Here is a 14,226-nt window from a genome sequence, read left to right on the forward strand (position 1 = left end):
TAAAATCAGAAGACAGACAAAGATGACTTACATGACCATTTTGTTTTAGCATCACACTACATCTACTAGGCAGTACAGTGAGCCAGAATGTATATATGCATCTATACACATGTGAATTAATAAATGTGTACAAGGGAAAATAAAGCTGTCAAGATAACACAGTTACCTTCATGCAAATTCAAGAGAGGCTAAGGAAATTAAGATTAACGATAGAGATTAATAAGTTTGTTGAGTATAAGACAAATATACACAAAATAATTGTGACAAGTACAAAGTCCCGTTTCCATTTTGAATATACCATTTACAGAAGCAAAAATTATAACGTTCTATAAAATCAACGATGAATCGGATTCCATTGGCAACTCTTCAGACATACCTGAACACTCATATGCTTTCCTGTTCTTTAGTGAACAAAAAGCTAAAGACATGAAACCAGTGTCTGTGTGTGTGTGTGTGTGTGCGTGTGTGTGTACACATTAAGCAGAACCCCTTACAGCTTAATTCCAAGTGGGATCTCGGTTGTATCAAGCATATGCAGCATCCTGAGAATTGGAGGTGTAAATGAATGACATGGGAGCCACGTATGGCTCAGTGACTTGGTAAGCTGTGTATGATGGGAGGGGTCTCTGGTTCTTATGGAGCAGTCACAGCAAAGTGCCTGGAATGCATACATGTCAGTTAGCACACAGGCAGCAGTGGTGTTTCAGCTATAGCAGTCCCAAAGCGTGAGTGGACTTCCCCTGGCTGCATAGCATCCAAGCCGGCTTTTCTGGCCCTCACAGAGTTTTTGTCAGCTATGTAATATATTTTATTAACAACATCTTATTTTTATGAAATAGCTATTAGAACGAATAGCTGGCATAGGCAAGTGGGAACTTTGATTGATAGAGTCCTTGACACCAAAATTGGTTCAAGCCAAGAGCCCTGGAGGAAGTGGGAAGCTGAGAAAAGTTATTTGGCTTAGGTGCATCTGACGACGGTAAGGATCCAACTGACATTAGAGGATGAAATATTGGTGTCCCATGGCACACAATGGTGAAACAGTTGCAGGAGTTGTCGCCTGTGGTCACTTGAATGAAATGCCTTTGAAGTCAATGTGTCCGTGGTCCAAACAGATGCTGTTAGGGACTCAGAGGAGGCTCCCTTCCCCACAACACTGAGAAACACATTAGTGCGGAGGGCATCTTCATCTTCGAAGTGTTCTGAAGTGGCTGACTTGTGTAGGCCACCGATGAGATGGGAGATCCCCTCAATTTAGTGGGGATGTTGTGGTTGTGGAGTTGCAGGCCGAGTAGGAGCACTTAACCTCCTGCCTCAAGGTGAGTGCTGTTTACCTTAATAAGCAGCAAGGCTGGAAGGGTAGTCACATTGGTTTGACCAACAGCAATCTTTGAAGGTGGCTAATTGATCAACAGATCCCTTGGATCTTGAAATATCTGAACATACTCCAAAGTTGCATTTGATCAGTGTAAAAATAAATAGAATATAAATAAGTATTTATTTATAATAAAATATAAGAATATTAAAGTTAATAAATCAAGCGCTAGATCTGGTGACTTGAGCTATCATGATGGCAAATGGTAGTCCCTTACTCAATTCCCACACTTGACCCAGAACACGATGAATGAGTGGACTACTGAGGAAGGACCCTACAGTGAAGTCGCAAGTTACTGCAGTAAATTTTCTTCCCAGGCTTAGCCAAAGGGACCGTCAGCCATTTACTGCTATTACTGTGCATTTGCTTTAAGGACAATTGCTCTAAGCCAGAGCTCAAAAAACTTTTCCTGGAAGGGCCAGATGACAAATATATGAGGCTTTGCAGGCCTTTCAGTTTCCGATGGTGCTATTCAGATCTGCATTGTAGAGCAAAAGCTGCCACTGACACAGCATGTCTCTCTTCCAATAAAACTTTATATATGGACAGGGACATGTGAATTTCAAGTAATTTTCACATGCCAGGAAATACGATTCTTCTTTGGATTTTTTTAACCATTCGACTATGTAAAACATTCTTAGCTTGCAGGTCATACAGAAACAGGCTCGTGGACCACAGTTTACCAATCCCCACTGTAAGCTAATGGAATCACTAGGTCCCCAAAAAGAGCACTGAGTGGAAAGTCAGCAAAGTGAGGTGGCAGGCATTCCTAAGGTCTTCTGCCAAGCATAACCCCAAAGCTGAGGCCTTTTAACATAGTGGTTTTCAACCTTGGTTGCACACTGCAATCACATGAAGAGTTTTAAAAATGTGATTGCTTGGGTCTACCCCCAAATCTGTTTTAAGTGTTGTGGGTGTAGGCTGGCGCTAGTGATTTTTTTCAACCTTCCCAAGTGACTCTAGTGTGTAAACAAGGTTGAGAAGTGCCTAAACAATTTAAATGATGAGAGTGCAAGTATTTTACAATATTTAGTTTAAAAACCTTATAATTGTGGTTTTGGAATAATAATAGTCCAATAATGAATACATAGAATATTCCATTCATAATAAATACATAACTGTGCTCGAAAGTATGAAATAAGAATTCCCATGTAATAAACGGAGAATGCTCTCCTTCAAGGAAGGAAAGAAGGAAGGGAGGGAGCGAGGGAGGGAGGGAGCGAGGGAGGGAGGGAATGAGTGGTAAGGCAGGGGCCGCCAGTGGTAGGGTCAGGGAGGAAGGCTAAACCACTGACGAGCCCAGAGCCAGGTATGGGTTAAAGCCAAGCACCCACGAGCCCAGGGCTGACTCGACAGTGAAGTCTTCTCTTCAGGAGACGGTCACAACCCAGGGTAAGCGTGGAAGGGACAGAGCAAACACAACACATGGAGTGATTGGCACTGAGGGAAAAGGAAAAAGAGAAAAGCCTGGAAAAGACCTAAAGAGAGAATTTCCCTAGAGAGATAAAGGAGTGGTAAAGGTTGAAATTATATCCATTGTATAAGAGGAGAACACTGACCAGGAAGATGGCTGATTGAACACAAGGGTGGAGTTTCACTTCCTCCTGAAACTTCATTAAGACAACATGAAAGGTAAACAAATCAATACAATGGTATATTACCCAGCAATAAAAAGGCAAGAACACGGGTGGATCTCAAGAAAAAAAAAAAGCTAAATTCAAGAAGCCAGACACAAAGGAGTACAGGATATGTGATTCCATTTATACGAAATTCTAGAGCAGGAAAAGCTAATATATAGAAAAGGAAATCAGATCAAAGTTTGCATGGGACCAGAGGAAGAAGAGGAGATTAACTGGGAATCTTTAGGCAGAGTGGTACGTGTTCTATATGTTAATTAAGCTGGCGGTTATCCCTAACCCCTGATTTTTACATGTAAGGAACCGGGCATCAGGAAAAGTTGGGTGAGTCATGTAAAGTGTTGCAGCTTATTAATCAGCGAGGAGATACTCATATCTGCTTATCAATGATAAATTGTCCTTGTTATGCTGCGTAAGGAGCAAACAGGTATAGTGCTTCACCCTAAGCACCTGGGAAGACGCTGACCCAGACACAAACATCCTTTTGTACAAGCAAAGCGTAGATCTGAATGAATAACTATTGTGCATTCCAATCACATATTTATAAACATAGTTGACACTCTCACACGTTCCTTTGGCTTGACTTCTTAATGTTAATTATTACACATAAAAAAAATAGGGCTTCCCTGTTGGTGCAGTGGTTGAGATTCCGCCTGCTGATGCGGGGGACATGGGTTCGTGCCTCAGCCCGGCAAGATCCCACATGCTGCAGATCGGCGGGGCCCGTGAGCCATGGACACTGAGTCTGCGCGTCTGGAGGCTGTGCTCCACAATGGGAGAGGCCACAACAGTGAAAGGCTCACGTAGCGCAAGAAAAACAACAAAAAAAAAAAACCCATAAGCATTCATTAATATCTTCTTCTGAGGGACCATACTGTAATATACAGTTTTATACCCTGAGTTTTTTTTTTTTTTCACATTGTATCATGCGGTGTCAGGAATATTCTGTCTTGCATTTTGCAACCTACCACTTAAACCCAATCTGTTTCCTTTTTTAAAAAAATATCTTTAATGGAGTATAATTGCTTGCTTTACAAGGTGTGTTAGTTTCTGCTTTATAACAAAGTGAATCAGTTATATATATATACATATGTTCCCATATCTCTTCCCTCTTGCTTCTCCCATGAGACTGGCAGCCACATTCACGGTCCTTCTTGCTGGTCCCAGGGGTCATAATATGGACCTTGTTCTCCCCCAAAACTGTGATTGTGCCTTCTGCCCTCTATGGAGGACCCCTGAGGGTATGGCACAGAGGATGAGATTTGTTTCCCATGGCCCATCCCAGGCATGGAGTGGCTTTCTCGGTTGTGTCTCTCAAAAACATCTAAAAACGTATCGTACCCATAGCTGCCTGGGGCAAGGGAAAGAAGATAAGGCAAGCAGCAGAGAGCCCCCGAAGCCTGGGAAGGGTGAGGGTGATGAGGAAAATTCTTGGGGGAATAAGAGTTTTGAAGGGCATAGCAGAGATTCCAGAGTGCAATGCATATGTACAGGGTAGGACACAGGCTCAGCAAAGGTCTGACAGGAAGCCAAGCTTGCACATGTGGCTGACCTTTGGGCTCCTCAAAAGCTGGAGGTGAAGGCTAAGGCAGAGTTGGAGGCAGCCTGGCTAAGCATCGGTGGAGTGTCCCAGATCAGAAGCCAATCTGCAAAGACTAGACAATATTGTTTTCCTTTCCTTTTTGGCTCCAGGCCCTTCAGGAAATCTCTGTCAAGTCACTATCTGACCACTGATGAAATAGAAGGACAACTTCTGCGAGCACGTATGACAAGGATTTCAATCTTTGCAAAAATACATATCCCAATGTGTGTATGTACTACAATTTGTTTACCCACTCATGCCTTGATGGACAGATGGGTTGTTTCAACCTTTTGAATATAATGAGTAATGCTGCTGTGTGCATTCACGTACAATAATTTGTTTTGGCACCTCTTTCATTTCTTTCGGGTATACAGCTAGGAGTGCAGTAGCTGGGTCATATGGTACTTCTGTGTTTAATTTTGTGAGGAACCAACAAACTGTTTTCCACAGCAGCGAAACCATTTTATCCCCACCAACAATGTACAGAAGTTCCAATTTCTCCACATCCTCACCAAAGCTCTTCTTGTTATGTCTCTTTTTTAAAAAAAAGCTACAGGCAATGTAGTAGGTGTGAAGTGGCATACTATTGTGGCTTTGATTTGCGTTTACTTAACGACTAATAGATTTTCCTCTGATCATTGCTTTTGCTGTGTCACACAGGTTTTGGTATGCTGTGTTTCCATTTTCAATTGTCTAAAAGTATTTTTAAATTTCCCTGCTTGATGCATGATATATGTAAACCCATCTAGCTGGGACATAAAGGAGTTTTGACGCATGCACTTTAAGTCCCATTGCTATCCCATTTTTGTGCAGAATCTTCATGTTTTATAAATGGAAAAAAATTGTATAAAAACCCCACTTATTTGTGTTAGAAGGTGCCTCGTCCTCGGGGAGGAAGGCAGGGACGTTCAGGCCTGGACCTACTGGCTCGTGATTGGGGCAGGGAAGAGCAATGGAGGACACACGACATACAGCTTGCAACAGCACTCTTTATTATGAAACCAAACAGCAATCGTGAGTGGGGAAAAGACACAGGACAGCCGACCCTTCAAGTGGCTATGTTACCTGGCCTACAACGTAACTTTGGATTCTTGGTCAGCCAGGCCTCCAACCCCAGGCATGGACGTGGCCTGCGGCTGGAGATAAAAGATGATGTGGATGAAGACAAGGATGGCATCCAAGGGCTCCTTTTAGGGGATTTCTTTGAAGGCCTCCTCTGGGATCTTGTCCTCGGTCTGGAGAGAAGGGGTCGGAATGTCAGAAGAGCCCGCTCCCCAAGTTCCATTCCCAGGACACTGACCTCCACCTTCTTGGCCCCCCTGAAGGCCCAGAAATGTTCATCTTTACCCCACTTGATTCCCAGACCTCACCTTGAGCATACTGCAGACCTGACCAGCTCTGGTGCAGTTCCATTCGTTGTCCTGAAGGCACCTGCAGTGGGAGAACAACAGGTGATCTCCATTAGTACCACAGTACAGTCACGCTGACCATGCAATGCCACCGCTAAATGTATGCCACTTTCTTGCTGGGACACATGTACCAGTATGAACACTATGTGTAATGACGAAGAAAGGCCCAGTGAAAAGCAAACCATCTATCACTAGCATTCATGCCCACTAGAATTCAAAACAGAAAAGTAGAGCTGGGCTAAAGAACAAGGGAATTCAATATATACTGATTAAGAAAGATGTTCAAGAAAATAACAAATGAAAAATTCTAAAGTACAAGTCTCCAACCATCTTTTATTGAGATATAATGCACACACCACTTTAAAGTATACAAATCAGTGCTTTTTCGTACATTCACATGATTGTGCAACCACCACAACTAATTCCAGAGTCATTTTACCACCTCAAAAAGAAGCTCCTTAACCATTTGTGATCACTCCCTATTCCTCCCCGTCCCCCAGACCCTGGCAACCACTAATCTGCTTTTGGTCCCTGTGGATTTGCCGATTCTGGACATTTCATACAATATTTGACTTTTTGTGACTGGCTTCTTTCACTTAGCATCATGTTTTCAAGGTTTATCCATGTTATGACGTGTATCAGAACAGTATTCTTTTTTATGACTGAATAATATTCTACTATATGGATGTACCAAGATTTATTCATCCATTCATCAGCTACAGGACATTTGGGTTGTTTCCACCTTTCGTCTATTATCAATAATGCTGCTATGAACGTTCCTGAACAAGTTTTAGAGTGTACACATGTTTTCATTTCTCCTGGTAGGATACTTAGGAGTGGGATTACTGGGTCTTATGGTAACTCCGTGTTTTACATTTTGGGGAAGTACCAAAATGTTTTCCCAAACCACTGCTCCCTTTTATATTCCCATCATAACACATGAGAATTCCAATGTCTCCACATCCTCACCAACACTTGTTATCATTCCTTTCACTAATTAAGGCCATCTTAGTGGGTGTGACCTGGTAACTCACTGTGGTTTCAATTTGCATTTCCTTGGTGACTAACGATGTTGAGAAGTTTCTCATATCCTTCTTGGCCATTTATATGTCTTCTTTGGAGAAATGTCCATTCAGAGCCTTTCCCCAGTTTAAAAACATTGGGGTGTTTGCCTTTTTATTGTTGAGTTGCAAGGGTTCTTCACATATTCTTGCCAGATATGTGATATGCAAATATTTCCTCCCATTCTGTTGGTGGGCTTTTCACCTTTTGGATACTGTGCTTTGATGCTCAAAAGGTTTTAATTTTGACGAAGTCAACAATTTATCTAGTTTTTTTCTTTGGTTGCTTGTGCTTTTGGTGTCATATGTAAGAAATGATTGCCTAATTCGTGAAGACTTACACCTGTGTTTCCTTCCCAGATTTTTATAGTCTTAGCTCTTACTTTTAGATCTTTGATCCATTTTCAGGCTAGGTTCGTACATGGTGTGTGAGTCAGGGGTCAAAATTCTTTGGTTTGCACGCGGATACCCACTTGTCTCAGCACCATTTTTTGAAAACAATATTATTTTCCCATCAGATATTTTCAGCACTCTGTCTGGTTGATCATCAGTTGACCATAAATGTGAGGGTTTATCTGTGGACTCTCAGTTCTATTCCACTGATTCATACACTGTCCACAGGCCAGTACCACGTAGTCTTTATTACTGTGGCTTTGTAGCAAGTTTTGAAATTGGGACGTGTGAGTCTTCTAACTTTGTTCTTCTCTTTCGAGATTGTTTTGGTGCACTTCCATATGAAGTTTAGGATAACCTTGTCAACTGTTGCAAAGAAGGATTCTGATAGGGACTGCATTGAACCTAGTTTGCTCTGGGTAGTACTGCCATCATAATAATATTGCCTTCCAACCCATGAAAATGGAGTGTCTTTCCATTTACTTAGGTCTGCTTTATTTTTTTCAACAGCGTTTTACAGACTCTGGAATATGAGATTTGCACTTCTTTTGTTACATTTGTTTCAAAGCGTTGTACTATTTTGATGCCATGGTAGCTGGGCTTGCTTTCTTAATTTCATTTTCGGTTGTTCATTGTAAGTACATGGAAATACAAATAAGTTTTGTATATCGGTCTTGTATCCTGTAACTTTGGCGAACTTGGTTATCAGTTGTAGTAGGGTGTTTTGTTTTTTTGTTGGTTGGTTGGTGTGCGTGTGGATTGTCCTGGATTTTCCATATACAAGATAATATCACTGAGCATTTTACTATCTTGAAAACCCTTTACACATATACTAGTATGATACCTTTTTCATGGGCTCACTTTTATTTTTGGAAGCAAAATATTCAAAAAGCTATTTTTCCAAATTGCTTTCGAGTTTCCATGATTCACTCCCCTACCGTTCCAACCCAAACTCATTCCCATACACACCCAGCACTCACTTCTGAGACCACTCGAGTTCAATCCCAGACAGGGTGGAGAAAGCCTGCACCATCTCCTGCTGCTCCTGGGAGAGGGAGGAGGATGTAGGCTTTGGGATGGAGAACGCACTCTGAGTGTCACTGGGGCTGGCGTCCCTCACAAACAGTTCGTCTTTCACAATGCATAGACTGGAGGATAAACGGGCACTCAGACAACTGGACAGATGGACCACCGCACACTGCAAACAACGATCCTGCTCCCACTGCCACTCAGCAACTACATTCCTTCCATACCCCTGCTGTGTCTGTCTCCCAGGTTCCATAACTAGTACCTCTGCCCCTCCCCACAGAGCCCACCTTTGGAGAGACTGTCTATCACCTTCACTCGATTAATAGGTTTATCCCCAACCCACGGGCAATTTCACATTTACCCTTTACCACAGCCCAAGGGCTGGATGCTCTGATCCCCATTCTCGGAAGAAGACACTGAGTCACACAGAGGTCATGTGACTTGACCAAGATCACACAGTGAGTGAGTGTTGTGTCAAGGAGAGAACCCATAGGCTGATTCCAGAGCCCATGCTCTTCTTAACCACTAGGCTAGACTGCTCCTGGGATCTCCCTGATGGCTTTCCACAATACTGAGTAAACCTAAGGTCTGCACCACCACATTCCCATGCCCCTGAGCCCAGGCGGGGATGTGCATCCCCGCCCACAAAAGGGCTCTCACCTGCAGTAGCTGGCAGGGGTAGTGATGAAGGTCCGGGTGAAGGCACGCACACAGCCCTGAGAACTTCCTTCCACTTCAACAGCAAACAAACAACAGTACCCCTTAGAGCCGCACGTGCTCTACATGCTCACACGGTGTTGCCCAGTCAGGGTGTGACTGGACACTCATGCTGAGAGGGCAGCTGTTCACGGTTCCAGGGTGTCGGGAGTGGGGAGGGCAACTATAGGAGCAGTCTGCGCCCAGTGACAGGGTCCCTGACAACCACTACACAAGTTCACGGGATGCATTTTTCACAGCCGCCCAAGAGGTGGATACTACTACCCCATTGCGCAAATGAAGAAACTGAGAGGTTAAGCAATGGCCCAAGTTCTAAGAGCAAGGATCTGGAATGAGAGCCACCAAACTCCACAGCCTGTGTCCCCAACACCCAGGGTGTGCAGGGCAGACAGGCTTGGACACACCTCAGACCTGGGGTGTCTGTGGGAAGACTGAGGGCTAGAGAACACAGGAGGAAGGGGAAGGGAGGGGAGGGGAGGGGAAGGAAAGGAAGGGAAGTAAATGGAAGGGAAGGGAAGGGGTCCAGGAAGCTGGGTGGTTCTGTGCGTGAGCCTGGCCAGGGGAAGGCAGCAGTGGGGCATCTGGGGTGGGGGTCTACACACACCCACCTTTCTTGAACACCCCGCTGACAGAGAAACAGAGCATCATCTCCTGAAAGGGAAGAGCCCAGGCACCCAGTCACCACCTCCACCTCCTACCCACCTGTGGCTTCTTGGGCCCGCCCGAGGGAGGACGCAGGCGCTCACTGTCAGGAACCACATGTCCACCCGAAGGAGCTGAAGTCATGCTGAGTCTTGGGCAACACACAGAGGGTGTGCACAATGACACGTTTTGTGTGCTTCAGCAGCTGGACCCATAGGTCTGTGAAGAGAGGGGAAGCGAACAAAGGTCAGGGGCTGCCACGCCCTGGGCCCTATGATTGACCCTTTCACTGCCCTTTCCCACCCAGTCTTCCCATCGCACACTCACGGGGGTCCTTGAGGTTCTTTATATTCCTGCTGTCCTTGAAGTACTTGCACAAGCTGCTTCTAGGAGACAAAAAGGAAGAGTGGGTGGTGGGTGTGTGCAGGAGCTGGCCTGTGTCTGCTGGGGAGCCACACGACCCAGGAGCAGAGTCTGGCCTGTGAAACTCACGGGGCTGGGTCCTCGGGGAGGAATGGAATGGTCAGGGAGAAGCAGGCCTCCTCGAGATAAGCACAATGGATATGCGGTCGGTCTCCACACTCATGGATCAAGTAATACCTGAGGGAGAGTAATGAGGACAGTCGATCTCTGTGGTCTGGACCTCAAATGAGACTTGAGAACTCCGATGAGCAGACCTGTGCTTAGGTCTCCTCAACTCTCCTAGCCCTCCTCCCCTTGCTCAGATTCCCAAGGGTACTTACTGCTGCAGGAATTGCAGGACTAGACTCTTCAGTGTCACAGAGCCTATATAGCATTCCTGGAATCAAAAGGCATTTGAGATTGTGTGGCTGATAAGGGATCTGTGGCTCTCCTGCAACTCACCAAATGTTGTTTGATCCTCTTCATCACCTTGCAGGGCTTTATTATGTAGGGAGTGTCAACGTCAATGATAATTGGTGAGGGTAACTCCTGGCCATCCTGGAGAAGTGAAGAGGAAATCAGGATTGGAGACCAGGGGAGTGGCCCTGGATGACTGGGAAAAAAGTTTGGTCAAGTATGGTGAGGGTCAGAGGTCAGGTGTGAAAAGGCGCTGGAAATTCCATGGGAAAGCTTACAGTAGATGTCTTCATTATGAGGTCTTGGAAGTCTCTAGTGTTATATGCAACTTGTGTGTGTGTGTGTGTGTGTGTGTGTGTGTGTGTGTGTATTTATGGGTATTTTTCCAGAAAGTATATCCATGTCATTTTCAGGAGTCCATGTGCCCCAAAATGGTTAAGGGTCTGATGCCAACATGTACTCTAGGCAAGAACCAAAGGGCTTGAGGGCAGGTGCAGAGGTCACCGACATTAGTAAGAGACAATGATTTTCGTAGGCACGTACCAGGCATAACAACTTTGGGAAACATTCTCTGATGGCCCTGTCCAAAACCAAAAATAGAGAAGAGGTGGTTGATAGTTCAAGGTTGCAATGCTTCCTTTGAGCTAAAATGCTAATACCAAAAACAGAGATCAGTGTGTTCTGGCCCATCCAGCAGCCCCATTTGCACACCTCTGCTTCTGATTTTAAGGGTTTTTGGTCCACTTCCCTGTTGAGCACTGAGCATCTGTCATCTTACTGTGTGAAAGGCACTGTCTCCTAATCTCGCTCAATACCTTCACTTTAATATTCCTTCCCTCCCAACCTTCCTCTCCTTCCCGTGGAGAGCTCCCACCCAGACTACCCAGATTCCCTTCTCCAGTGCCACAGGGGCCAGCATTTCAAACCCATGCTGCAGGGCTACCTTCCCCTCCCTTCCTTCCTCCAGGGCCCTATAGTTCTCCATAGTGGCTAAGAATAGAACTAAGAATAGTTCTAAGAATCTTAGAATGTAAAATTATACAGCCACTATGGAGAACACTATGGAGAACGTAACGCGTCGCTGTGGGGCCCTACCTGACTTCCAGGGGCTTGGCTGGCAGAGGCCACAGAGTAGAAGGATGCATGTGACCTCAGGATTCAGGTGCCCTCAATCGTGAACTGTGACTGAGAGAACTGAGCCTCAGGAGACCACAGCATGTCCCATGACCGTAGAATATACACGACCAACAGCCAAAGGGTAGGTGCAGTGTTCACATGACGGCAGGTGCTTTGCCTGCCATGTGATGGTAGGGGCCACATCCCTGTTGACTCAGGGATCTGAAGATTCTGGTAGGCAGTAATCTTCACGAGATAGAGATGGCTGAGCCTGATATGTGAGCAAGGGGGATATGTGACCAACCATAGCATCCATACGACACTCAGAAGCAGGTCACCTTTGTGACTTGGAGGGCTGAGGCTTCCACATGCCACTAGCTAGTGAGGGCCACATGACAGGATGAATCCACATGATGGGCAGGGTTTAGGAGTCTGCCATACTCTAGCGACTTGAAAAGCTGGATCTACCACATGATCATAGTGGCAATAGGTCCAGAGAGACTACACGAGCTCAGGGTTTAAGGGCTCATGGTGCTGACATGGCCAGTAGGTCTGGGCCTGCCACATAACTGTCTGGGCCTGCCACTTGATGGCCGCATCCATGTGACCATAGCCTTAGGAGCCCACGGTGCTCAAAAGCTGGGTCAGCCTCCTGAGTGTAGCATAGTGACAGTAGGGTTCTCCCGGCTGCGTGTTTCAGGAGGGCGTTCTCTTCACGAGAGCTGGAGATCTGAGATTGCCCACATTCCTGGGCTTCCCATTGATGGTGGTGCCTCCGGACGATCTTCCTCAGAACACAAGCTGGCTTCACCTGCCCCAACCCCTTTTTAATGTGCTAATGTGCTTCGTTCGTGTGCTATTTTTTTTTCCTAATAACACGTGAAATTTAATGCATAAATTAACACATAGCAATGGACTAGGTCCTCCCTAAATCCATAACCATTACCATATTTTAAGGTCTACTTCAAAAACCTAAGCAGTGGGTACAGGTAAGCTTTGTTGCCATAATTTCATGCAAGTCTAAGAGAAATTAAAGCAAACACAGTAAGTGAATTTTAGCTGTTAATTTGAAGAAAATGTATATAATGATTACTATGTGTCAGGCACGTTAAAACGTCAACTCCTTTAATAGTGGCAATTCTATCAACTAGGTACTATGATTATTATTCCAGTTTTCACAGATGAGAAACTGGAAGCACAGATGTGTTAAGTCACTTGCCTAAGTGGTAACTGAACCTATAGGTGCCAAACCAGGGTTTACTCCTCGGCACCCTGGCTCCAGACTTTGTGTTTCGATCACCCACAAGAGTCTCCAAAGAAAATTAAAAATAATTCATTCTTCCTTATTCAGACTAAGTGGAAAGGCATCCACAGTTACTGAAACGATGAGATCATAGAGGACCTCTTTAAAGTGCCATTTAAATAATTTCCAGTACTACCAGTAATTAGAACTAATCATAGCTGAAGCCAGTTAAGGCCCTTAGATTCATTTTAAGGTATAAATATAAACGTATCCTTAATAAGTGAAGTATATGTGTATATAAAAGGTGATATAAAATGCTAGACGTTAGTTGAAAACGTTTCTTTCTTTTATTTTTAAACACTCTAAAGAGAAATACTGCAGACTTTATGGCTCTTTTTCTCTAAAGAGAAATATTGCAGACTTTATGGCTCTTTATGGAATTCCAAAAGTTAAAAGTGAGCATAATCTGAATTAGATATTACTGCACTTATATTTTGTTTGCATCTGCCTAGAAAGGACAGAGAAAGGGAAAGGAGAATATGCAATAGAGTTTTCTGTTTTTTTTTTAATTGCAGTTTTACAAACACCTCTTTTGCTGATTTATGTGGAAAACTGAAGATCTGTCTGTATATCCAAAAGAGGTTTGATGTGATCTTGCCCGTTTGTTGGCTTAGGCAAACTTAATGCTATACAAGCAGTGTGATTATTTTGCTGGCACCCTGCAACGTGGCATGGCTACATAAATAACCTGAAGAATATACAACAGACCAAATTTTGCACCATGGTTAAATTTGAATATACTAGTAAAGATAACAGACTGTAGTTGTAAGCCTATTGAAGGAAGTAGTGATTTTTTGGAGTGACTCTGTTTGGGCACATTGGTGTTACTTAGATAATTTTGGTAAATTATTTATGGGACATATGTGAATGCAGGGTATGAAAATGGAGACACGTGTTTACAATAGAGCCTATTATGAAACCTCAAGATGGATTTAGGAAGCATCTGTATAAAATCACTGGATGGAATTTGCCATCATGACCTGATGTCTGTCCCAACTGTAGCTTCTGTGATGGACAAATCCACTAATGGTGATTGAGGTCAACTTCTTTCACCAAAAGGCAAACCCTGCAGTTCTAATTATAACTTTCTTGCAAAGGGTTAGATATTCTCCTGTCAGAACTAATGGTCGTATCATTTATTCT

The 14,226-nt window shown here is 44.2% G+C and overlaps 1 protein-coding gene across 1 annotated transcript in view; it reads right to left on the reverse strand.

Annotated features, from left to right (window-relative positions):
• Window positions 1–5,755: 5,755 nt before the first annotated feature.
• The window catches only part of LOC132481426 (nuclear RNA export factor 2-like), a 34,749-nt gene continuing 26,278 nt past the window's right edge, over window positions 5,756–14,226 (reverse strand). The window contains exons 16-19 of the mRNA XM_060086265.1: window positions 9,147–9,219; window positions 8,438–8,605; window positions 5,965–6,025; window positions 5,756–5,829 (exon numbers count right to left, since the gene is read on the reverse strand). Of these exons, the coding sequence (XP_059942248.1) occupies window positions 5,785–5,829; window positions 5,965–6,025; window positions 8,438–8,605; window positions 9,147–9,219 (347 nt within the window). The 3' untranslated portion in view covers window positions 5,756–5,784. The remainder of the gene's footprint in view (window positions 5,830–5,964; window positions 6,026–8,437; window positions 8,606–9,146; window positions 9,220–14,226) is intronic.

The sequence above is a fragment of the Mesoplodon densirostris genome, chromosome X, assembly GCF_025265405.1.
Source record: "Mesoplodon densirostris isolate mMesDen1 chromosome X, mMesDen1 primary haplotype, whole genome shotgun sequence".
NCBI classification, from domain to species: domain Eukaryota; kingdom Metazoa; phylum Chordata; class Mammalia; order Artiodactyla; family Ziphiidae; genus Mesoplodon; species Mesoplodon densirostris.